The sequence below is a fragment of the Anopheles ziemanni genome, chromosome 2 (assembly GCF_943734765.1).
Source record: "Anopheles ziemanni chromosome 2, idAnoZiCoDA_A2_x.2, whole genome shotgun sequence".
NCBI lineage: Eukaryota > Metazoa > Arthropoda > Insecta > Diptera > Culicidae > Anopheles > Anopheles ziemanni.
In genome coordinates, this window is record NC_080705.1 from 43,003,806 (window position 1) to 43,030,353 (window position 26,548).

Here is a 26,548-nt window from a genome sequence, read left to right on the forward strand (position 1 = left end):
CAGTGTTAAGAAACAATGACTAACAATGTTTAATTGTTGGAAGTTTCTAAATAATTTTACAAAAAATTAGTACAATTGGACAGTAAGCATTTAAAGTAGAATTAAAAAAATTGTATAAAATACAGGCAAGACATGGAAAATAACTTAATATAAAGTGAACAACATTTAACTGCAACGTGTTATTCTTTTTTCCACCATCGTGGTATTATCATGGAAAGATGAAGCATAAGTATGTGGCCACAGCTTGTCAGTGGTGCGATTATTCACTCAGGTGTTTTTTCCACAAAACGCAGCGGAAAGCATTGGCAACCGTTCTGCTAGCAGGTGTATGCCACATTATCTGATTCCAAATGGTTCCATTTCTCGGTACGAGCGAAGAAAAATTTGATCGTATTTTTCAGAAATTTGTGTCCTTATCCCGTTAGGAATACAACTGTATCTTTGCTGAGTTGCGAAGAAAATATTTCGTCCTGAAAAACCTAAGGGCGTCCAATGATATTTTTAAATGTTCTTTTTCCAAGAACACCTTCTGTCTGGTTTTACAACATAAAGCAATTGATATCCTTTATTACAGTGTAGTCAGTACGAAAGAAGCAGACGTAGCAACAAACGGAGTTTTAAGATTTTGCTAGGAAAATAAATTTCCTCACGGAGAGGAAAACAATCCATGCAATAAAATCGGTCATGCTTCTAGAGCTTATGGGTTTCTCCACATTTTCACGAAAACAACTCCATATGGTCGTCGAGATGAAATAGAAATTGCTGCTTTCAGCAGCATATCTCTGCATTTGACACGTACCAATTCACCACCAGCATCGTCCAAATTGTACGAAACAGCCCAAAGTGGGTTCTGTTTTCGTTGGTCGCGATGTCCGGATGTGAAAGATGGCCATCTGTGCGGGTGGACAGAAATGAACTCGTGCAACAGTTCGTGGCTCCGACCGAGTGCGTGCGTCAGTGCAACCGGGAGACAATTAATTAATTGCTTTTCACGTCCCACACGCTATCATGCTAAAACTTTGGCAGAGTAGGCGGTAAGGTATATCCGACGATCCAAGCAGGCGACGACGGAGTTAGTAAGCGGTTTAATTTGGCGTCAGCTGGAAAAGATAGAACCAGTGAAAGATGGCACGCTCGACAACCATTAAGGACGCACTGAAGCGCTGGCAGGAGGATCACGATGGGCAGAATCCAATCGAAGCGGAGGATATTCAGTTACAGTTCCGATGGCCTCCGATCGAGCGAATGGACGGCACGCTCGGTACTCTAGTTAACTGCCAGTAAGTTTCTTCTAATTTCAAATACAATTTCCTTAAATGGCCATCTTCCATATCGCAGAAAGTTAAGTTTGTCCTCGAACATGATCGAAAAAATAACTGGTCTGAATGGAATGAAAAATTTACGAATTCTCGCCCTTGGAAGGAATTACATCAAATCGTTTAACGGGCTTGTAAGTGTTGCTCTATGGTTTGTTCCAACATTACCGAGCTCTAGATTGGTCAAAATTCATACTTTTAAATTCTGTTCAAACTTTATTCAAACAAGGAAGCGGTCGGAGACACTCTGGAAGAACTCTGGATCAGCTACAATCAGATCGACAAGCTGAAGGGTGTGGAAAGCCTACGCAAACTAAAGGTGCTCTACATGGCGAACAACGCCGTGCGCGACTGGACCGAGCTGGCGAGGCTACAGGCTATCTCGGGGACGCTGGAGGATCTGGTGTTCGCCGGTAACCCGCTCGTGGAAAACCTCGACGAAGCGGTGTATTTCCGGGAGGTTACCAAACGGTTGCCTACGCTTAAGAAGCTCGATGGCATCCCCATGCTGACAGACGATGACGAATAACACGATGTGGGCGTGTTTCGTCTCCTTTGGGATAAACTTGAAGGTCGGGCAACGAAGTTTGCAAGTAAACCCCAGACATGAAATTATACTGCTTCCGAAAAAGGCAAACACGAGCAAGGTTTTTTGAAGTCTGGAATGCGAGTCTCAGCTTCTAGTGGGAATTGGAATCTTAACTTAGTTCACTGCAAATGCAAGCGTTTGAAATTGATTGTAAACAACTTTCGAGCGTGCAAACTGCAGTTTTATGCCGGTATTTCAAGAGTAACACTTTGTGTCGCTTAACTTTTCCGCTTTTAGCACTTTCAACGCACGAGAAGTTTTCAATTAGGGTTTTCTCTGGTCATTTTCTTTAGACTAAAACAATGATGCCAACTACTTTCAGATAGCGTATGTGTGTGCGCGATCCTCGCTTGGAAGTTGATATCAGCTGAAACCCTGGAGTATGCAGGAAATAGTATTTACAAAGCTCTGCGAAAAGTACAGACTTACTTCACAGGCAAGTCTTCACGAGCTCCGACGACCTACGCTGCTAGGATAGGAGGTGATAAAAGTAAAATGTTTCTGTTTATCTATCACGTTACTAACATTCTTGCCAAGTTGCCGATTATTTTTAAAATAAATAGTTCACAAAAACTATTTGGAATTCTACATTCTAGTAACTTAATCTAAACTCTTTTAGTGAAGTTCGTTATTTTCATTTTTCATTGAAGTGTTTATTCTCTTTTCTTTACAGAATTTTCGATTTAAAATAAATCGCTACCTTTGATCGTGGTAAGTCAAACAAAAGCTTAAACGTGGGTAAAATTTTCACAAAAAGATACAGGATATTTTCTGTTCTTCAATTTGTGAAATACGTCCGATTAATTTTCACCATTTACATATTCCTACTTAACATCAAGCTGAAGCTTTTGTTCACATGGATTACTTTTAATAAATTAAATTCACGTCCTACGAGCGCAAGTTCCTTCCAGACGCTTCGCGCTTGGTGTAAACTGATATGTTTAAAATTAGACGGCATAAACAACAAATTTTCGTCAAGATGAAAGCGTTACTCGCTGTCGTATCCGGCCCGTTAGGACTAAGACACTAAATTGTCTTCATTAGTGTTGGCTGTTCGAGGAGTTTATCTACTCCTATTTTCTTATTCGGTTCCTTTCATTTGTTTTGTGTCTCTTATTCACGTACACATCGAAAAAGAAAACGCGATCATTCTGAGAAAGTGGACGTACTTGATGTAACGGGATATCTTCTGTGGAACACACTTTTCGTTTGAAAGAAACACACTTAATCGGATTTTCTTCTTATAGCTTCAGTAAAATAAAATGCATTTAATGGACCGGTGCCGGAAATGAAACTACCTCTTTGTGCGGGCTTCGAGTTTGTGATTAGGAATTTTTCCCGTTGGGAACCACCGCGGTGCACATGAAACATTTTTCTTTTCCTATTTCCAGCTGTTCGCCATCCTGGCCGAGCTGTGGCGAAGGCATTTAATCATCGTTTGTAAATGAAAAAAAAACTTCTAATTGTTATGGTGCAGCGGCATTGTTATGTTTCGCTTTTCATTTCACTTGCCAAGAGTGGTGTGTTTGGCTAGAGTACACTTCCCTTGATGTATTGTGCTCGCGAAGGAACGGATAAAGGATAAAAATGATGTTTATCCACCGTTTCAATTCACTGCTTGTGAAAGATTCATTTCTTCTTTTTCTTGTTTCTTTGTTTCGTGAAATAAGAATCACGATCCATTGCAGTAAGCAGAAAGTAGTTGCATTTACTAGAGAGAAAACAAATATTTTTTGTTGCTTTAATGAACCTTCGCAAAGCTCTCTTTGCTATTTCTCTTCGGCCTTGACGTGATATATGAGTGCATAAATGTACCTGGTCGAAAGCAATGCATTTAAGTTTTGCTTGAATTAAAAGAAGCACCTGCAGTCATGTTTCAACTCTAGTTTGGTAGAGAAACATCACCAAGACAAAATTCGAGTGTTTTAAAACTTCCAACACAAATTTACTAATATAAAATTTCAATTTTTGTTATATCTCTTGATACAATCCATTTTTCTTCTTTCTTTAATAATTTTATTGCTTGAGTAAGAAAATCTTGAGAGTAACTATGCGATTGTTGTTACCCACAGTTCTAAATCCATGAGGTTGCCACTTGCTATCGACACCGATCGCAACTAATCCGGCTGAACACTCACACTCCTCAGTGATTTTCTACTGGAGTTTTATTTTAGACTCATAATTTCCGTCCAACGACAGCCAAAACTTACCACTCGTCCGGCAAGTGATACATAATAAACGTTTTCCAACCTACGCTAAAATCTTCCTTCCCTCATATAACGGCACGTCCATTTTCAACCGTAGTGGAATCGCCTTTCTCTGATCTCGTCTGCAAAGTTTCCACCTCTTGGTTGTCGGCCAAAGGGAGAGGAACAGGTCAACTTCGACAGAACATATTTTCCGTTTTCACTACTCTTGAATGCTTTGCAAAGATCGCATTTAGAAGTTTAGTAAAGTGACGATTATTCTTTCGTCGAGAGGAAAAAAGAAACCGAATCCGTTTCTTCTTCATGCAAGAATATTTCTTCTCTTTAATGCTTCTTTTCAATTGCTAGAAATAAACCGGTGTATATTTTTGATGTTCTGCTGCGGAACATTTCCATCAAGTTGAGTTTCTACAAGTCGCCGACACTTGTACAAAAACCTAATTGGACCTGATCCACCATTTCACTGTACAGTTGCGTTTTCTCTATGCAGCAGTATTTTTCAGGTACTAAAACTGGATTTAATCAATTGATTGCTCCATTACCATATTTAAATAGGTTTGCATAGCCATGTTTGACTTTGGAGAGCAGATTCCTTTTCTTTAGTGCTGATAAGTGCTGATTTTGATTTATATGAGCAAATTCTTTTAAAAAGCAAATATTTCCCATTAGCTTGTGTTTCAAAGTCTTAAGGAAAACCTCGTACGATAATGTTTTGCATATTTTTCAAGGCAAAATCTTCAAACATCCAAGGTTGTATGCTTTATGTGTTTCAAGGTTAATATGGTATCATCTCCTGCTTGCTTCGGTTTTTTAATGATGCTACTTCTACTTGAAAACTACATTCTCTGCAATACTGCACGGTTCCTGCCATTCAACAGGCATCGAAAAGATGCTTCATTCAACAGCATACTACTCGAACGCAAACGGACCAGAGCGGTTCCATCCTAAATTGCACTGCAAAATACAGATCCTGATTTATAACCAACGGATCGAATATTTTCCGTTGCATTACACACACCCTTTGTTGCATTCCCGAGCACTCAACGATCCTTAGATTGCGAGTAAACTGTCTTTGTGTACAGGAGGAAAGAACTAACATTGCAGACTGTAATCCTCGGTGGTATAATCCTTGAGAAAACCCCTTGTCTCGAGATGAAGCCCATTATTTTCTGATACATTTTTCCATCCATTCCTTTCCGTGATTGGTACACCTTCGGGGGATGGAAGGAACATAAACCAAGCGTTTCAACAATGATATTTCTCTTCGGGACGGTAACGGAACTATCTTTGAGTCGGCACGTAGAAACGGTCTCTTTGTTATATTTTCCCTCATCAAGCTGACTTCCATTATTGTTGTTTAATGTCGTCTACTGTTCTTTTTAGTTTTAATGTGCGTTCAGTTTACATATTTGTTTATTTGTTTATTTGTTTATTTGTTTGTTTGTACTTGTCCGCCACATTGGGCTACACAAGTCGGTATAAAGAACGTGAACACAAAATATACAATAGATTAAATTTTGACGGGAAAACTTACAAAATTATAACAAACTAAAACGAAGAGCCTCGCTAATACTATGTGACGACACATTAAAATCGATTAGAGCGTAATGCTGGTTGAAGCTGCGGGCCATGGCAGACATTGGCTCATTGGCTGCATAATCACTGCTGTATCTCTCAGTTTGTAGTGAATAGTTTGATCTGGAGCTTAATCTAGGTACATGGAAACGTAACTTGGACAGGAGTTGAGGTGCATCGTACATATTAAAACATAGAAACATCATTCAGATATTATATCGCTGTATTTAAATCTATCATACAGAACCGTAACATATTAGTAGATAAGTAACAACAGTCATGAGTGGGTTAATTACTGCCATCTTTTTTATCCTTATCGAGAATCGTTAGCGCATAAGCTTCATAAATCCCACTCAATAAATCTATAAAAAAAAACAATTCTGGGGCATTAGATGCTTTTATAGTTACTAAATGAAATTTTACAATGAATTGGATTAGGGTAAACTTGATCTCCCAACCCTGTGTTATATTTCAATAATTTCAGCTGTATCATATTTCTCTTTGCTATTGTTTTAGCATCCACCGTATTTTACTCGAAGGCTTAACATGGCTTAAAATTGAACAGAGCTCTTCTACCATTGTTGACGACCATTCGTTGCCACTTGGCAGAAAACCGCCGCGTTGCGACAAACAACAACACCGAGGAACTCTTACAATGCTTTGTACGATCGACATACATTTTGTCGGCTTCGGTAGCTCAACCAAGTAAATGGTCTGGTACAGGTATTTTGTATTGACTACACGGTTTCAGACACCTCCTGCATGTCGCTTTATGTGGTGTTATATAAAAATAACCAATTTATGGATGTGGTAATCGCGTGGTTAGGCTAAAACATGGAATACGAGTTCAATTGTAAATTGTGAAGTAAATCCGCAAAGTCCTCAACTTTCTGCAGATATCAGTTTGTCGAAGAACTACTTTACATTTAATTAACACTTTTCACTAGATTTTTGTTTTCGACGCAAACGTGTGGTATCAATTCGCATGTTATCCATGCATGTATTAACGCATGCAAAGGAAAAGTGAGGAAGCCACAGTTGCAAAAAACAATTTGATTAGTTTCTTTATTTGTCCTTTTTAGAATGGTTGTATTCAGTAGGATTATCTTGAACAAGCCTCTAGAGCAGAGGTCGGTAAAGTAAAGAAAATTTGAGTGAAAAACATACGAATAACACATCTCAATTCTTGTCGAATTTGTTTATGATGTTACGCATGTTTTATTTCAAGTCCAATCAAAGATATTAACTGTACAACAAACAAAAAAAAAAGTTAAGTTGTTTTAAGATTCTATGACATTGAGCTTCAATTTGGTTGAAAAAGTTAAATGATAAAATTTCAAATATTTTATCTTGTATAACAAATTCAAACAAAGAAACGGCCATCGTGAAACCTGGCCAAAAATTGGTCGTCATGTTTCTTTCCGTTTTGTATATTTTTTTCATTTAAACGGAGTAGAGATTGCTAGCTTCCTTTTTATTTCCAATCAACGTTCAATAGGCATAAGAAAATCGAAAACCAATCCAATCGTATCCAACCGTCCTCAATCAAGTTAGGCTATCCATAAGGTAAATTATTCTTGTTGTTTTTTGTTGGAAAAGAAAATCGCCTCGAGGAATTATCTTAAAGAATCCATGCACCCGAAGTAGTTTGTGGCTCAGGTAGTAATGAATATTAATAACCGGTATTTTGTGCTTAGAGAAAGTAAGCCACAGACGAGATTGGAAATGAATGAAAAACGACTCCAATTCTGAGTTTAAAGGTACGGAATAATGTTGTAACATGTTGGGATTTTAATCATGAGAAGAATCTAGTTTCACTTGAAAGTATTTTTGCAGGACTTTTGATTTTACGAAGAGCGTAATCCTTGGATAGCTATTTGAGTTCCATAATTACATTTGAGTTTACAACGATATGTTTGTTTCCTAACTGTTGCGTCCTGCAACAGTTTTCGGTTCGAGTTTCTTTCTTTTCTCTTTCTAATCTCGTGAAAACACTTCGTACGATATTTTATTTCTGAATTTGATGAACTCGAATGCGAGTGTTAGAAAATTTACTCGTGTCCCTACTGAAGTCCCTTTTGTCTTCCTTCGGCCGCGTCCGTCAGCTGGTCGTCTCTTTCCTCCCCAAAATGGATCCTACGAACCAGCCAGCGGACGCGGCATCTCGCCACTACTCTCAAGCCCTCTCCCGACGGCTCCAACCGGTTAATTTTGAACTGCCTGATCGAACCGTTGTTTTCACTACCATTTTGTAGAAAATCGAATTCTAGACAACAACTGTCAGTATTTGACATTTTTTCTGTATATTGATAGCTATCGCTCGATGTAGCGGTTATCTAAACATTTTGATGACTGCAGCGAAGCACGTGAAGGAAAATCAATTGTTAAACATGGCAACTATGCTGACACGCTCGCCTCGTCGACTTGTCGTCTGCTTCGTATCGATAAGATGTGATCTTTTGATATAGTCCTCTGTTTCGTGCAGGTTTTTTCTTGACTTTTTCAGCAAACGGAGCGCATCATAAGTGCGTTCTATCAAAATGTTGATGATGCTGTGAGGCAAAGGGTGGGAAGGGAGTATCTCGTGCGACATGTTCATTATTATCGAACACCCCATCAGGAAGTCGGTGTGAACACAACAGTAGGGATGCCTTTTCTTCTATGATTGTGACCTAGAATGTTCCTTTCTTTTGTCCCACACACACGTCAAAGAAAAGAGTGTATCCCATACAAAAGCGTGGATGGATGGCTGCTCCACCATGGCCTCAGGAAGGACGGTTTGCAAGAAATAAAATCAACAGATATTCGCACAAATTGTGCTCCTCCTATTCTTGAGGAAAGGAAAAAGGGGAGGATAGAAAATGTTTCAAAATAAATAATTTATTTTTCTCCACCACGATGACGGTGAAACTTTTCCCGCCTGAAGGGAAAAAAACGATCATACAAACCCCAACCACCATTTGGCAGTTTATATTTCACATTCCCGTGCTCGTTCTCGTGATTTTGTGACTGGTTTTTCGGTTGACGTAAAAAAGGGGAAGGCTCTGTTGGGCGTTTTGTCTGGAAGTCGTACGGCGATCCTTTTTTTCGTGCGCATTTCCTTTTCCAGTGTCGATGTCGCATATTTGGGTAATTTTAGCTGATATGCCAATATTTGAACAGAAATCACGTCAGACGGATGGCGCACACTCGGTCGGTTGGGGGTGGGATGCAACGTTGGACACATTGAACTTTGATATGCGCCATTCGGTTGATGATCTTGACGAATTTACGACGATGGTTCGATCAATGGCGTTGGATGTTGCGCTCACTGGAGGACACTCAGCTGACAGCATTATAGTCACCCGTTGATAGCTCCGACAAGACTCCAACTCTTTGCGTGGGTGCGGGATTGCGATTTTGGTTCTGTATGAGTTATGTTTCGAATATTTTATTTTTCCGTGAAATTGAGATTCATGATACACATTGAGGCTATGACAGGAGGACGATAAATCGATGTAAGCAAACAATTGCAATCAAACAAATGGTATGAACGAGGGATGCGTGATAAAACAGCATAATTATTGCTTGTGTTTGTGTTCCTCTTCTTCATCAAATAATTTTAACTGTTTAATTTTCTTAGTTTAAACGCAACACACTACTAACAGCCATGAAACAGTATTTTTCCGATATTCCATTCCGACTGAAAAATCACTACAAAGTGTAAATATAACTGAGTGCCAATAATTAAATCATCACACCAACAACCTGCATTCGCGCGGCATTATTGAGCTTCCACAAATTTTGATATCCTCTTCCCCGGAATTCACGCGCTAAACATGCGAAAATATAAATGCATTTCAAAGGGGTGATTGGATTCGTTTGTAATTTGCGCCTGCCATTTCGAATATGTGCCATTTGGTAGGGAGGATTTTTCTTTCGTTTTACTATTTTATTACGTATTAGAGGGTGGAGTGATACGTCGAGAGAAAACCCGCGTATTCCGAGCACATGTCGTGGGTTTGTTCCTTGAACAATTTGAATTTTGATTGCTGCGAATCGAAGCAAATGCTTATTTGATTCATTTTAATATCGTTACGTGGTGGTTGAAATGTAAAATTGTGTAATGCAACAGGTTATTTACAACTTTTGATGTTAATTGAATTGCTTGCTGGTTGTTTTGTTCTTTCTTACGATGAATAGTGCACATATTTTATTTGGTCATCGAGTATCGTAAAAGTTTCAATTTAATTTTCTGTATTCTGCCCCATTCCTCCTCAATGTTCGCTTGTTTCATACAATTTTACTTGCATCCTTGTTATCACGCTTAAGGCTGTATCCCCGAGTAAATGCTCTTCCGGTACCTCGCGGGAAATTCAATTCATGAACGGAAAACGGAAAATAAATCGTCAAAAATCGATACGAGTCATGTTTGGTAACAACCCAACGTTCCATGGATGAGACGATTCATGTTTCGTATGTAGATTTTGGACGGCCGGCAGGGACATGTGGTGCATTTTTCTCGACATCGAGATTGTATTTCAAGCATACACTGCCATTTGTTTGTGTGTGCTCGTTATCAACGCAGCAGTGTTGCTTCCCCGAGCAACCATTATGTTGTTGCACATAAACCGTTTGGCCCTTGGCTGAGGCTCGTTCCTGAAGGGAACTTCTGTTGACTCCTCCTGCCACCGGAAAAAAACGGTAAAAATGGAAAGTAAATAGGAACCCCCGCCTAACGATCAAAGCACTCACAGACCTATCGAGGTACACGTTCCGGACGATGGCAGAAAATCCCTCCGGAAATGGGATGGGAATCAACCTGTGCGTCAGACTATTCGGTTGTATTGAGCGTGCACTCACACATATGTCAATCCGAACATTACGCCCCGCTAGACACCGGAAGTGGTAACACATTGCGTGTCCAGGGGGATTTGAATTAGAAAACCGTTTCCAATCGACCGGATTTGGATCGGTTGGACCGAACCGAAAAGGGGATGCAAGCAGCGTAAGTGGCCGATACTTAACCAATACCTCCTACTGGTGCGTATCGTTCTGGTTCCTCGGTTTCATCGAACCACGGCAATTGCAGTTCGATCGAAGGTTAATGGAATATTCATAAGGTAACACTCGTGGTGAATTATTCACTGGAAACACCGGGTTGCCCCTTTTTTTACTGCCGTTCAGGATGGATGAAATATCCTACAAAGAGTAGGCGGTTGACGTTTTTCCATAATACGTTCGCCATTATGTTTTGATTGAGGTATTTTTTTGTTAAGTACGAATGTCCTAACATTTTTCATTATTTCAAATAAAATTGAAAGTAGTACCATATATGCATCTTCAAATTGCTTGGTTGCTTATATCGACATCTTAGTCATTTTATTATATTATATGAATGTCATGTTTAATTTCTTAAATATATCTGTAAACGAGTTTTGGAAAAAATAGTGACGTTCAATCGGGGATAGTCGATGCCGTAGGATCGAGCGGTGAAAGCTCACCGCCAGACATCGCTGGTACTCCTGAGGAGTAAAAACTGGATCAGCGACAAGAGAAGAGAAAACAGAAGCAGGATTAAGTTATTCAATTTTTCAGTGTAGGACCGTATGACGGTAAAGAGTTTGGTGAAGCAAACTAGAAGGTAAATAGATTAATTTTTTAGCAACGGAGCAGTTGCTTGAAAAGTTTATTGTGCTTCTTAAGTTACGATACTCTACAGTCTTCGTATTATACATTGGGTGCTGCATTTTAATCTAACCAGATCGTAACAATGCAACGGTTGTTTTTCACGATTCACATTTCAATACAAAAATATATCCACGAGTTGCAATACGTTTTGCATGTAGTCTATATTGTGCAACATACTTTCCACGATATTAACTACAACGTTCGAACACAATCATTATAAAATTGTCGAAAGCAAATAAAAAGGCTTCCCGCAATTAAAATGGCTGACTGCAATAAATTGATGTAGTAAATGCAAAACCAGAGGTAGTGATTTCGAACCTCGAGTGTGGTACCCCCCAGTACCTTGGCGCTCAGCCCGTTCCATTAATCTGCTTCGTTATATGTTTCATACAAACGTTTGTAACACCGTCTTTTGGTCTCAGTAACTATCTTCGGAGAGAGGCAAAAAAATGCAAAATACAAAGTCTTTCGAAGAGCAAAAATACGATGTCCGGAGTTAAAAATCAAACTAGTTTTTATTTCATCCAATAAAGCTTTATATTGTATTCCTCACATATGTTTGGTATGTTTCCGCTTTGATTTCATTTTCATTTCAGAGGAAAATGCCAGTGTATCCTGTTTTTTAACAGTGTTTTCCTATTTTAATAATCTTTCGGAAAAATCAAAATGGATTAATTCATGAACATGGTAACGCACGAACCGACCGTACATTGAACTTTTTTTTACCTATAGTCGGACTGTAAATATGTAATACTAAATATGTAACACTGATTAGAAATATGCCACAGATAACACCTATTTTAATTTCAATTTTCGTTTATTAATTTGTCTGGCCTTATGGCCTACATAAATCTTAAGACTAGACTTAGCAATTAAACGCGAACATAGCGTAAAATATTATAGACCGAATCCGCAGTCAAATTAAAGTCCAAGGAGTGCGTCAAGTTATACGCGGAAGCCATCCGGAGCAAAGGGTCACGAGCACAAAAACCATTACGGCGAAAAGGAACGCTTAACAAAGATCTGGATCTGAGGGATCGACTTGGTGCGTAGAAATCAATTTCTGCCAGAAGAAACGGAGCATCAATTTGGTCAGTTAGCAATTTTTGTAGAAAAACAACCTCGGAAATCGTCCTCCGGCGTTCCAGCGTGTATTTTAGTAGAAAAAGTAGTCTATTTTACAAAAAAGCGTTTAATGAGTTATGTATAATTTACATAAAATCTTGCTACTGCCAATTGAAGACGAATGAAAAAAAAATTTCTTATTGCATTCCATGCTCGAGTTACAGGATGCTACCTGTACCACACATACAGAGCATACTACCCGTGGCTACATTAAGCACACTGCATATTTTGGCAGTATATACCTGATTGGTAATTAAGCATAAGACATATCCGCTTACCCACATTCATGAGCTATACCTTATAGAGTAATATAAAAGCTAGTCAAGCAACACCACTCTCAGTACATCAGTCGAATAATAAACGTCGTAAAAACGCAGAACTCAAAGAACCTGGTTGTGATTGATTTCACCCCCGAAATCCACGAACGTTAACTCTCGCAAGTACGAGTTACTTACAAAGCGGATCAAATTGAATGAAAATGAAAGGACCATGATTTCAGTCATATCAATCACGGTATGTAAGGTAAGGGAACGTTGTGCCAGTAACATGGTTATCTCAGCATCCCTTGCTGCTCGTCTATTCTTTGTTTTGTTCTAGTTTACTGACTGACTGACGGTTTAAGGCCTTTTATTCATTACAACAGGTTATTTGGATCAACTTCTGCAGGATGTTTGGAACAATCTTCCGGTAATATTTGTTTTGGACACTTCAACATTTTTCCTCTTCATCTGTAATGCACCCCCTTGTCAGCAGCAGAGAATTCTGCTTTCATGGCTTCCATTCCATCTTCCACTCCTTAGCGCCCCTTGTTGGTCGATATTGACTATTTGTTCTTTCTGTTACTCTGGCAGAGAGTGTCATCCCTCGTGGGACTACGAATCCCATGTCACACCAACAACCGTTCGTACCGAAACTTTAGTGTGTTCGTGGTCCGAAGAAGGACGGTTATGAATTTATTCCACTCACAGGATCTCGTAATACTACCCACTTTCTCTATTGATTCACCAACCTTACTGTAAGAGAACGCAAGCACAAGGACCCGAATGTTTATTGGGGTGCTTTCGAACTGGGTCTATGGACCGTTTTTTTGGCGTCGGCCTTTTTCTCTCTACTATGCTACAGCTGCACACTAAGTTAAACCCGCAGTCCCAGTAGATTTGGCTTTTCGGGCCTGGTTCACTCAAACATTACGTCTCCCGCATCATTTTTCTGGCATTTTCAATAACTTCACCTTGGCGGCTGCAGATTAAATTCTTCTCGTTGAGCTTGTTTGTTTATCCTGTGGGACTTTCTACCGGACCATCTCGTCTACCGTATCGTTTCCACTGTCACCTTCGTCGATAGCCTGGAAAATAGCCGAGACAACACCAAATTCCAAGCAACGAAAAAAAGATCCAACACGCTGCGGGTGTTTCTAAGGATTCAAGACAAAGTTTCTTGCGTTACAAACAAAGTCTTCAATGTACCCGTGCATGCATGCCAAAGTGGTCAAATTCTTTTTTCGTTTGGGAGATTTGCGTATTTGTTATGCTGTGTATTTCTACTTTGACGGAAGGGTTCAACTTCGAGGCCGAAAGAACTTGCTTAGTTATTTGGACCGGTGGATCAGCCATCGAAAAAGCTGGTTTCAAATTCTTAGGCTGTGGCAAGCTTAAATAGAAATTGAACATTTTGCCCACGGAAAGCCTACATTTGTTGATTCATCATTTAACGTAAACGATTTTACCCGAGGCAGCTGCTTTCTTATTTTTACTGGAAGGAGGCCCTATTTTCTATGAATGTAATTATTTTTTAAATCAACAATTTTCGTCAAACGAATTTGATGGTAGAACAAAACACCAATGCGGTGCGCTTTTTACTTCACCATTTTGATTAATTATTTGGCTTAAACGTTAAAATTCCACATTAATACGATCGTAAAACACTGAAAGTTGTGAAACTGATTGCAACAACGTTTCAAACTAGAAAAAGATTAAATTTTATGTAAATTTTAAAGATATCGGCAAAAGACAGGGTGGTGCTAGCTTTCGTTTTTTTTTTTTTGCTAAACTTTAACTCGTAACACACTTCAATCCTCGATCTGCCTATTGACTGTCTATATTAAACCTAGAAGAAGGGTCCACGCCGACTCCAAAACCGAGCGGCTTATCATTGGCTGAAATTTCAGCTCCCGGATTTAAATTGGATCAAGGGTCAAACGAAAAGGGATGGATTAATTCAATTAACGCAAACTGGTGCAGCTTATATAAGTGTCGTCGCCCTTTGGCTTTTACGAATTCCTCTTAAGTCCTGTGCGGTCTAGCTCTGGTCTGCAGTCTAGGGAAAAGTAGCAGTTTCAAAAGATTACCAATGACGAATGCAACCCGCTTGGGAAGTATTAGAGTTGTAGTTTGGCATTGCTGTCAGAAAGGTTTCAACTACCTCCAGATTAACGGACCGAAAAAAAATACATAAATAAAATTTCTTACTGGCTGTACAGGGAGAGATTAAAAACACGTAACCACTGACGGCCATAGTTCAAATTTTCAATGAACCATATTCAAAACTTTCTCAATTTCTCTTTTGTATCGTGTCACATTCATTCTCTTATTGTGAGAAGGAAATAATGATAGTCGTTTCTTCGCCCTCCTAGAAGAAAGCTGGAACCGTTTGAAATCGTTTTAAAGAGAACTGTATAAGTTCGAACGGTTGATCTAGTTTGTGAACTGATGATACGAACCGATTTTTTCAACAAAAACAGAAAAAAAGCTTTTAAGCAACAACACACAATTTATTCGTATACATTGACAGTAATGTTTTCATAATACATTTCAAATTTATTTTCTTTCCAGTTATATCAGCGACAGCTATCTCCATAGCACTGAAAATGCCTTCGTTAGGAATATCGTGCGTACGTTATTTGGTGTTTTTCTTCAATTTCCTGTTTGCGGTAAGTCCTTTGCCTCGAACTGTTCATAGTCAAAACACAAGTGATCGGCGGTCGTGAGAGCATGATGATGATGCTGGTGATGAAGTAGCTAGTATCTGTAGCAAAAGGGAAATTTCTAGAAGTATCCTCCAGGCATCTGCGATATCCGCCAAAGCTGGGAAGAAGATAGCTTCCTGCAGGTAGTAGTACATTGTGGCAGAGGAAAGTTTCGGAACAAGCTTAGTTGTGCATGCCTCTGCTGTTTCTCAATGTCACTGGTTACACCTGAACCACGGGTCCGAAGTCATAGAAACAGTTGCCACGGGATGTATCAACTTCATCGGAATCAATTACGGTATTGGACGGAAAATGAGAAGTGCAACGAGGTTGGAAAATGAGAAGTACTACGAGCCAACCGGACTTGTGTGCAGCATTGCAACTGAAATGCTCCACCAAAGTTTCCCTTTTAAAGGGAGTAGCTTAGCGGTTGATGTTATCATTTTGGCGATGGTAAAATACTACCCCTGGTGAAGGTAGATTGATTTGGTTGGAATGTGTTTGTAAGGTGCATTCATTAGGGGCTTATGTTATTGAAGATGTATGAATTTTCGCAAATAGTATATTTGCAACAAGATGTTGCTTCATTTAATATTATTAATAGATTAAACTCTCATAGTACCAAAATTCCAATCATATTATGGGATACCGTTTTCTTCCCTTCAAAAACTTTTAGGCGTGTATTTAATTGAGGAAAGAACTAACGGCAAGGTACAAACATTGGCTCGCTTTAAATAAAACATTCCTAGTCTTCTCGCCCCAATTCTTAATCGGCGATAATCCGATCTAACTTTATGCAGTCTTATTGCTAGAAGTTCATTGTCGCTTGAAATGTTACGCAAAGTTGTGAACGTATCGTAGACGATGTTCTGTAATTGAAAATCCCATTGAGAAGCTAACAGTGACTAACACCAAAAATTTAAAAAAATAGAAACAATTCTTCCAACACTTTGGAGAAAGGATCCCCGTTGAAAAAGAAGAAAAACCCCGTAGTGAAGGAAAAAGGGGAATTATAAATTGGAAAGTATCCGCTTATAGGGCATCGGTGGCCAAGGTTCTGTTGACTTTTGAAGTATCAAAAAGGGAAAGACCCCTTAGTAATGGTCGGTGCTTAGTGGAAATGAGCTAGAAAGGCGAAGCATTAACACGCAAAGTGAACCTTAGGGGGTGCTTGAAAGCGATTGCGTCCAGGGTTTGGAAATCGGACTCCGGGGATGGGCAGACACAGTTTCACTCGCGTCGGCATTTTTATTTTCGTTCACATTTTGACCAAATGGTGCAAATGAATTAGATCGGTGACTCATTTCCAGTTTTATAGTAAACTTATGCGTTGGTGAATGAAAACTTAAAGCTTATTAATAAGGAATCGGTCTTACCTACAAAAAATCTTAGTAAGTTGTGGGGTGTGAATTATTGTTTAATGTATCTCTAAATTATGCATATTTATCGATTCACTCAACCACCAAAAACATAAACCGATCTGTGATGTCATGCAACTCGAGATGCAAATCCTAAAATGTCTATTAATGTTAATTTCATATAGCACTATTAAAACCATGAATCATGCCACGGCACGTGCCGAGCCCGAACTCCGACGAAACAGTCATCTTCAAACCATATGCTTTCGGAGTCCCAGTTCAGGGGCAGTCACACTTATACTTCTCCCTACACCTCCTTACGCAGACCCACAAACTAAATGAGTTTTTGATAAATGGCAGCGACAAATTTGCATTACGAAAACAACTGAAATAAATTTCCAACCAAATGGAAGCTGATGTTCCACAGAGAGCAATGTTTAGTGTTTGTTGCTGTCGGAAAATTATGCACGCACGTATGGGTGTAGCACCTACCTACCCCCCTTGAGAAATATTATGCCGCTGAATGTCACAACGATAACAGGGTAAAGCTTAAATTAATTAAAATGGTAATTCGCGTGGACCAAAAGCTTGATCTGACATTAAACTCAATGTCAGAGTGAGATGTACGATTATGACACCATTTTAAGTAAATATGTTCAACACGAATTTTGGGACGATATTCCGCAGAGAGATGTAAAGCAAAGGAAAATAATTTTCGTATATCTTTTTTTTCTTTGTTGGAGCAAGTAGCTTGATGGTACGTGTTGAATGTGTGAATAATGTGCTTTATTTTTGGTTAGAAAACTTATCTTTTCGCTCATCAAATTTGTCGGCATTGTCAAACCGTGGATTGTTATTCTGGCATCTTCAGAATACTGGTCACTCTCTGTGTACATCGAGTTCCCTAGTACGCATTTGCATCCTAATGTGTTTATGTCCACCCAGAGAACGCATCTCCAGTGCATCGTCAGTGAATGACACCGAGGTAGATAGAATTACTCAAATCAGTCAACCCATCATGACACAACGTGTGTTGAACGCTCTAGGTCGCGTGCACACAATCTCGGGGACAAAGAACTCATCAACTGGACGCCACTGGATGGCCGACAGCTATGGTATACGAACGATTCCCCCCCGGAGAAGAAGGGCAAAACGCAAATAGGCATATCACAAGAGGGAATATGTTCGTGAATAATGTTAAATTGCTTAATGGAATAGAAACACATTTAAATAAGGTAAAGCGCAAAATATTTTTGGTCCGTGTGGGTAGTTAAACCGAGTTTTAACACTCCTTTACAAATGTAGTTAGCAACTATATCTCATTCATATTTTTCCAAAAAGATCCACGCGGTCATTCTATAACTTTCCTATTCCTTTTTTGCATTTTTTATAATTCTGCTTGTTACCACATGATCAAAAAAATATGATAATGCAAACGCTTATCATAACTTTCTCTCGATAGAATGAGATCACAAACTTTCCTCTGATCGGTTGCTTGTACATCATTTTTACATTATTTCGCAACATCGCATTCCGTGGCACAATCATATCACGTCGGTGCAAGTCTATCAGTTTTGTGTGTCAAAAAATACATGCACCTTCAATCCATTGAAATGTCTAAATGAAATGAAAAGCCAATTTGATACCTTGCTGACGTTATCTGCGCCGCCATCGTGTTCAACTTGTTGCAAGTGCGTTGATTAGCGGCAACACTACAAAGAAAATACAAACTCTTTGCAATGACGTAGTGTTCCTTATCTTGTTTTATGATGCATCGCATGTTGACAGGAAATGGTGGCTTCTTCATTTTTGATGCGCTTCTTAGGAAGCGAATTCTTATCTGTAGACATACTGACGATGTAACTGAACGTGTACAATAAAAATAGCAAAACCTGTACCATTTTTGCCTTCCACTCGGTGCAACAAGTATTTTCTGATGGAAATAATCGTCAATTTCTTTTGCTTTAAATAAACTATTTAATAATGTATTTTTTATGAAAACTTCCATCCATTACATCCATTATGGCTCGTCTCTGTACAGGTCCCCCTTCCGTTTATCCCGAAGGCCATCACAGCGCAATCACCCGAAGCAGCGTCCCGGATTCTTCGGCTGACAGCTGATCATTTTCTCATTATGAAATATTGATTAATTGTGGCTAGTAAATTACTTTTTCCACCACCAGACGAATCTCGTGTCAACGTTCGGGTTTTCTCTGTGTTCGTCTTATGGAGTGAACCAGTCGTCTGTTAAAGGTGCAACTGAGAGGAACGAGTGCTTTTCGTTAGAGTGTAGAGCCGGTAACAGCTGTGTGTTTTCGCGTGCACCTTGTGCAATATTGATCTTCAATTCTCTCATATAACGTTCGTGACAACGACGCTGGCACGGTGTAAAGCGCATTTTGCCACCTGAGATTTTTGTCTTGGGGCCCATCTTGTCGCGAACGGTGTCTCTATTCGCTTGGCACATTGCAAGCTTCACTTCCAGCGATTTACTTTGCCACCTCTTGCAGTCAACTTAATCCCGCCGGAGAATTTGTTCCGACAAGCACCAGGCGTCTCCATTGCGCTCGTTCCCGAACGTCGAAGAAGACTTACAAAGGAAAATGTTCTGAAGAAGATAAAATCTGTGGGGCATGAAGAGAAGGCTTTTGGGAGGCGCGTTGTACAGTGCAGTGCCTAATGCGGCGTGCACAATGTGACAGTTTTGCATCACATTACAGCCGAGAGGGTTCCAGGTCATAAAACACCTGCTTGAACCGGGAGCCCTGCGATAGTTAAACACACATAGGTAGAAGATTATGTGGAGTATTACATAAGTATTATATGTTGAGTAGGTACGAACTGTGCATGAAAATACTATTTTAATTTCTTCATCGAACATATTCAGAATTATTTCGAGCATTCTCATAACTTATTATATCGCTTGTATTATTCGAAAAAAGGAAAGCTTTGTAATATTTAAAGAGCTTATTTCATTTTCGATATTATTTCTTGTATTTCACGATGTAAAATTTAGAAGAGCCTTTCGAAATTATCGCTTCGGTTTTACTATGATGGTTTAGATCAGGGGTCTCCAAAACGCCGGCGGGCCTGGATCTCGAAGATCCGGGTTTTTTTTCAATTTTATGTGAACTAAATGACGTTGTAACTGCGATGAAAGTGGTGATAAGAGAGTGGATTGAATGTGCTACTAGCAGGGATGATGTTAAATACAAATATCTTCTTTCATATCAAAGACATTTTACATGTTCATACTTACTATACCAGCGCTTCGGTGTTACCCATATCCGGTCTTAAAATTTAAATATCTCCGCAACTTATACATTGTGCACATAATAATATTTTTTAAACTATCCTACTTGAAGTAGAAAACAAAATACTTCACTATACAGAATACCTCACAGTCTCCATGTACTCCTTATTCTATTTCGATAAAACCATAATACGTCGCAGCACGTTCTCAATCAAAGAACGAGATATAAAAGGTGTGGAAATGAAAATTTATGTTTTCCTTTCGAGACCTGAATAGAAGCAGAGCGTACCGACGAAGTGTGACAGATGTTTATTTATCGTCCACGGAGCTGAGTTTTGTACTTCCCGAGGCTATGTGGGAGGCCTGTGGAATTTCAATTTTCCAGGTTTGTTTTGCCAATGGCAAAAGTTGGTAATTATGATTTAGTGCAAGGCACTCGTTGTGCTTATACTTGAAGCGAATGTCTCCCAAAATGATCATGAAAACGGCATTGAATTTCTAATTGAAATGCGTTGTATAGTATTCAAAACTTTATGATGTAGATGTTCTGGATGTCTGTACCGTTTAAATTTTTGAATCTAAATATTGACCTGTTAAATGAGTTAACTCCCTAATTCGGGCCATTTACTCATGGTCAATCATGCAATGCGCTTCTCGTTAAAGGTAAATTGTTTACTCTACTCTCTGTCCCATTCTTCTCCCTTATAAAAAGAAAACGAGTACAAATTCATTTGCGCTGAGCGAGTCCATCAATTCCTGCATCGATTTGCAATTAATTTCACGTGGGACGCCCGTTCGCCATGTTTGCATTGACCGTCCCCGATCGTTTGTGGTGGTCCATCACGATGATTGATTTTTCTTTTTATCTTTCGTCCTAAGTATCTAATCCACTCCTTTTTCGTCAATCGTTTCCTTTTGTTTCGCTTTTCCAGATCACCGGCCTAGTCGTGATTGTTACGGGAGCCATCATTCAATCAAACTACTATCATTACTCGAACTTTGTCGGTAAATATTGAACCAACAAGACGACGTCTATATTTTTCGAACATTTTCTTTATTAATGCTTTTTTGACTCTATTTTCAGGTGATAACTTCTGGACTGCCCCGATAGTGCTGATCGTGATCGGTTCCATCATCTTCGTGGTGGCATGTTTCGGATGTTGCGGTGCGGCAAAGGAAAGCCCATGCATGATCATCACGGTATATGCATTCGGTGTACTCGATTCTTTGCAGTTATCTAACATTGATTGGTGCATTTGCAGTTCTCCATCCTCCTAGGTCTGGTGTTTCTGGCTGAGATCGGCATCGGTATTGCCGGATACTACAAGCACGAGGAGCTGGGAGGAATTTTGGAGAAGGGCTTCAACAAGACGCTGGACAGCTACGCCACGGACAAGGGCGCCCAAGAGGCGTGGAATCTGGTGCAGTCGGAGATGATGTGCTGCGGTATCAAGGGCCCAGAGGACTGGGAGCCAATCTACAAGAACGACACCGTGCCGCGCGCCTGCTGCCATCGGATGCCGGTCGGTGTGAACAAGTGCACCCGGGAGTACGCGTCGACCGAGGGCTGCTTCTCGAAGCTGTCCAGCTATCTCGGCGCAAAGTCACTCATTCTGGCCGGCATCGGCATCGGATTGGCTATCGTACAGGTTAGTTAAAGCTTGAAGAGCTTTGTTTAATTCAAAATATAAACCACTAACTGAAAGCCCAAACACTCTACGGTAATTTTGGGACGGATTAAATCAATCGACAAAACAGAGCATAATTGAACGAAAAACTTTCCCCTCACAATGAAAAATCAGGAAAAACTACGTGAGGTCAATGCAAATTTCATCGGACGAAGGATAAAGTTGTTCAGGTCGACATACAACTTTGCGGTTACACAACCTAAACCGTTTCGTATTTTCCACTGATGTAGAGCAAACTTGACATAACGGATCAACAAACAACCGGAATTTGGACGCGAGTATATGAATATGCTAATAAGAAGGAATCTTTTAGTAGTCCGTCCATTAGTATGCAACATTCGCTAAACGCCCGTGCTTTTCAAATATGAAGGAATGTTCCCGAATGATATGCTACACAATTTCACAGACGAATAACCTCATATTTCATTTCAGCAAACCCTCGCAGCTATTTCATACGCTTTTTCCAACTCTCTTTTTCTTTTTCTTACAGTTGATCGCCGTTCTGCTGGCATGCTGTCTGTACGGTTCCTTCCGGCGCCAATACGAAACGGTCTAAATTGAACCCGCAACTGCAACCATCACGAGACCCACCAACAAGCACAAAAACTAACACCTTCAAAGAGAACGGAAATGCATTCTCGACATCAAGGTCAAAACCAAATCGCCATAGACCCTTTCCATCACTCTCCCGGACTGAACCTAATCCAAACCAGACAAGGTCCATCCCTTGAACCGTTGTTCATAGTACAGGATGCATTTAAACTACCTTGTGAAATGCTTCAAACAATTACCACAGTACACACAAAGTGAGCATTTGTCAACTCTATGATGAAAAATGATTGATGAAATATTATGAAATAGAAGTTGAAAGCAAAAAATAAAAAATAACAAGCCATTTGAATACCTCCTCAAAACCGTACCGCGACGAGACTCACCTCTCTCCTCTCAACCCCTATGATCTATCTCTCCCGCCAGCCAACATACAATTCGAATGGGAACAAATTGAAATCAATAATTTTACTCTAATATTCGATCGATCGGATTTTGGTACCATCATTTCTACCTAGTATTTGTCCGGAGGAGTCCGGTTTAGCAGAAAAGTGGAGTTTAAACTATAATAGTACATATACTACCAATTTTCACCCAAAAAAAAAAAAACAAAACAAGCGTTACGTGCCGTGCACGAGAAATCATATTTGTCTCATAGTTTAGCAAGCCACGAATAGTAACGATGCTCTGTAATGAATATTTAGTAACACATGTTTTGTGACCAATTAAAAAGCTTGCGCACTAAATGAAAGCATTAGGCAAACGCTCGCATATAAATATGTGAGTTGTGGGTTTGTTGAGTTCAGAATGGATTTGTTTTCGCATGTAGTTATGCTTGCAAGTCACGTCGAATAGGGCGAGAACTAAGAATATCGAATAAAGTGGGAACTAAGAATATCGAATCAATTGCTGCAAAAATGAAATTTAACATGATATGGTTAAACTGTAGGCAAAGAAGATGAAATTCAGGAAAAATCAAAATATTAAAGCACGGTTCCGTGCGTAAAAATATTTGCGTGATTGACGTTTTGTGAGACTTTCAAAGTAGAAATGTACCATTGCTGTTGGCGTGCTCGTGATAGGCTTCGGCGAGAATACGTGATTAATTGCGGTACCAAAAGCGCTCTTTTAACCGCTAGTGATTACGGTCAAACCAAAATGCATTCCATAATCAAATCTCACTGGACGGTTTGTTTAATTTATGGAGGCTCAATATTAGAATTGATTGGGAGAATCGAAACGTACTACCGTGGTTACAACATGTTACGTCCGCTATAATTTAATCACAAACATAATGTAGAATTATAACATCACAGTATATTGCGAGGCATTATAGCGTTTGTATCTGGCTGCAAGTGCGCCTATGCGAAGAAAGATTAGTAGGAAGAGCGTAGTGATTTGAAGGAATGTTTTGCACACAGACAAACCACAGAACGACGAGCAGTGTCGGGTTGTGGACACAATTAAACATTATATTGCACGACGTGAAGGATTAAGAGAAGGGTCACATTCAATTGCACGATCACTCTACAAGAATCTCACACATAAATTTGCTCATACGAAGTAGATACTGTTGGAAGTTCCACGAGTACGGCTTTATTTTTTCTCTTATTTGCATCTTACACAAATTAGAGCCGGATCGAGAAGGGCATACAAGTTTTGTTTTAGTTGGCAAAGATGCTCAAACGATATCAACAACAAGAATGAAGTATGAACATATGAATCTTTTATAGTAATGAAATCCAGCGTACCGTTGAAAACAATAGTGACTATTTACTAATCTACCTAAAATCAAACAAAACTATATCATTCAACAGTTGAAAAAAGTAAAATTGTTGAAATCTTATTTTACAGTTACCCTTTTTTCTCTACCATCATCTGAAATAGACAACGTTTACACAACTTGCTTAATAGATGTTTACATATACTAGAATACTATTGTTACTTAGCTATCGTACACCACGTGCACGCGGTCCATGAGAAAAATGTTTTCAAAGCACACGATAACATCATGGAATGGATTAGGACACTGTAGGTTTATGTGCTGGTATTTTTCACTTTCCTCTTCATCCCGACAAACGTACATTTCCTTTATTTTTTGCGTCAATGTGAGCAAGTGAAATATGCGGTACAGAGCAACGGTGTTGATATTTTTATAAATGTATTTTACTGATTGAATGCTAGAAATTACCTAGAATAAAGGTATAGGTCGTACACGACAAAACGTCTCGTGAATTTACTCTTTGATGACGTGTTATTTGCGGTAAGTAATACATTTTTCTGACATGGTTGTGTATATATGGATTTATATGTATATGGCCATTACAGATCGTGTATATATATAATTACATGTATTTTTTAGTATTATTCACCGTATTATGTATACATGTTTTACTTGAATTAAAGATACTTCGACCTTCTTGGTCATCCGTCTCTAAAGGCTGATTCGCACGTCGGCAAGTGGCAAGTGCAAGTGGCAAGTTGCCGTGTACCTACCCCGTGCGAATCAGGACCAAGCAAGTGGCAAGTGGCAAGTAGCTACTTGCCAGTGGAATAGAACCGAGTCTATTTTTCGGGCAAGTAGGTGGATGTATTGGTTGACAACTCGTGTAAATATAAGATGTCAAACAAAAACTGTTTCATTTTCGTGATTTGTTTAGGACAATTTTCGACTAATGTTCGAGAAATATTATTTGATCGTATCGTTGATCAATCTTTTTATTTATTGATGATGAAATAATGGTAAAATAAAATTTAATCGTTATTGTGTACTTGTGTGAGTGATCTAGTTACCGGCAAGTACTTGCCTGCAGTGCGAACGGCTACTTGCCACTTGCCTGCTTACTTGCCACTTGCACTTGCCGACGTGCGAATCAGCCTTAACTACAAGTTATATGACCATCATACAATGAATGTAAAGCATAAAAGTCTTGGTTTAAAATAAAATAGATCATATAATTGCCCTCGTTATTTTATTTTATGCCGTTGATGTATAAAACGTATAAAATATAAAGATTCCCCAAAAATTATTCTAAAAATATTATGAAAAAATAAGAAGGATCTTGGTTCCCGAGTGAGGGTTATTTAATCCAGATAATCAAATATTCATGACAGTTACATTCTGTTACTGGCCGTCCACACGGCATCGTAGCGTAGCGATTTTGACACTCCATCGTAGTGTCAACTATTTTTTATGGCCGTGGCTAAGGCCTCTCGATCAAGATTTACACTACGACGGAGTGTCAAAATCGCTACGATGCCGTGTGGACGCTGCCTTAGCTAACTATAGCTAGGCTAACTAAGCTAGCCTTTTTTTCGCTTTTTTTAAAGGTGTTGTTTACCTTTTGTATGGGACCGTGACGAGAAATCTGACAGTTTGTATCGTTTCCGTCCTCCCAATTGTAATATCCTCATATATTAGTTCTGAATGAATTGCTTTGCATTTACACCCTCGTTTTAAAACTTTACAACCACGTGCTGGTAAATAAATTGTAGTGAACGAACCTAGAAACACAGTTCCACGAACAACTCGAGTGCAGGTTCAGTTTGAATCACCATCACTAGGCGATCAGAATCAGAAACGTCAAACGTCAAAAAGAGCAAACAAAGTTCGTTTCCAACAAATCGGAGTTCCGATTGTTGTTTCCGTGTATTTTGGTATGTTTATGCTGTAAATCGCTTAGAAAACTCCGTTCGCAACCGGTTTTTGCAATTCTCGTTGCGCAAAACTTGAATTTAATTGACAATTCATTCATATTTGTGGATATTTCACGGCCATCGGGCAGGAATTTTGTTTTTCTCGACTGGTGTTTTTGTGCAACTGTGCAGCAAGTGCATTTGTTTTGGTGGTGTAGGTGGTTGTTTACTGCTTTAGTAGTAACGGGAGGTTGTAGTGCAAGTGTCCGCTGATTGAACATTCTACTAGCTGTTCGACGGTGAAATTCATTTATCCGGCAATAAAACAAGCTGCATCCGGAATCGGAAATCCTGCCATGGACGATCTTGGTGAGTCATAGATTTGTAAGAACATTTTGTCATTCCGGATGCAGCGTCTACATGACGTAGGTCAGCTGTAATTTTGTGTCACTATTGTACTGTTTTAAAGATGAACTCACTTTAGTAGGGGCTCATGAAATGGCCTTTACTAAATTAATATCTTAAAATAATTTATTGCATTGCTTCGAAGGTACGATTGTTCGTACAACTAAACGTCCCTTCCCAATCGGACTTTTTCGGATCGGACTGGAAGGGAA

The 26,548-nt window shown here is 39.3% G+C and overlaps 2 protein-coding genes across 2 annotated transcripts; both read left to right on the forward strand.

Annotated features, from left to right (window-relative positions):
- Nucleotides 1-1,125: 1,125 nt before the first annotated feature.
- LOC131292286 (dynein axonemal light chain 1-like) lies at nucleotides 1,126-1,845 on the forward strand. Its single transcript, XM_058320800.1, has 3 exons — nucleotides 1,126-1,280; nucleotides 1,339-1,450; nucleotides 1,546-1,845. The coding sequence occupies exons 1-3, from the start codon at nucleotides 1,126-1,128 to the stop codon at nucleotides 1,843-1,845; spliced, it is 567 nt and encodes a 188-aa protein (XP_058176783.1).
- A 731-nt stretch (nucleotides 1,846-2,576) lies between these two features.
- On the forward strand, nucleotides 2,577-22,394 carry LOC131281415 (CD63 antigen-like). Its single transcript, XM_058310745.1, has 6 exons — nucleotides 2,577-2,616; nucleotides 15,314-15,411; nucleotides 20,991-21,063; nucleotides 21,143-21,258; nucleotides 21,321-21,707; nucleotides 22,237-22,394. Exons 2-6 carry the CDS (start codon nucleotides 15,349-15,351, stop codon nucleotides 22,300-22,302), a joined length of 705 nt encoding a protein of 234 aa, XP_058166728.1. The 5' UTR covers nucleotides 2,577-2,616; nucleotides 15,314-15,348; the 3' UTR covers nucleotides 22,303-22,394.
- The last annotated feature ends 4,154 nt before the right edge of the window (nucleotides 22,395-26,548 follow it).

Bases quoted from the DNA above. Each gene is read 5' to 3' on its own strand.
- LOC131281415 (XM_058310745.1), top strand. From the start codon at position 15,349: ATGCCTTCGTTAGGAATATCGTGCGTACGTTATTTGGTGTTTTTCTTC. The intron at 21,064-21,142 runs GTAAATATTGAA...CTCTATTTTCAG, and splicing joins TCATTACTCGAACTTTGTCG to GTGATAACTTCTGGACTGCC. The intron at 21,259-21,320 runs GTATATGCATTC...GTGCATTTGCAG, and splicing joins GCCCATGCATGATCATCACG to TTCTCCATCCTCCTAGGTCT.
- LOC131292286 (XM_058320800.1), top strand. From the start codon at position 1,126: ATGGCACGCTCGACAACCATTAAGGACGCACTGAAGCGCTGGCAGGAG. The intron at 1,281-1,338 runs GTAAGTTTCTTC...TCCATATCGCAG, and splicing joins GGTACTCTAGTTAACTGCCA to AAAGTTAAGTTTGTCCTCGA. The intron at 1,451-1,545 runs GTAAGTGTTGCT...TATTCAAACAAG, and splicing joins TCAAATCGTTTAACGGGCTT to GAAGCGGTCGGAGACACTCT.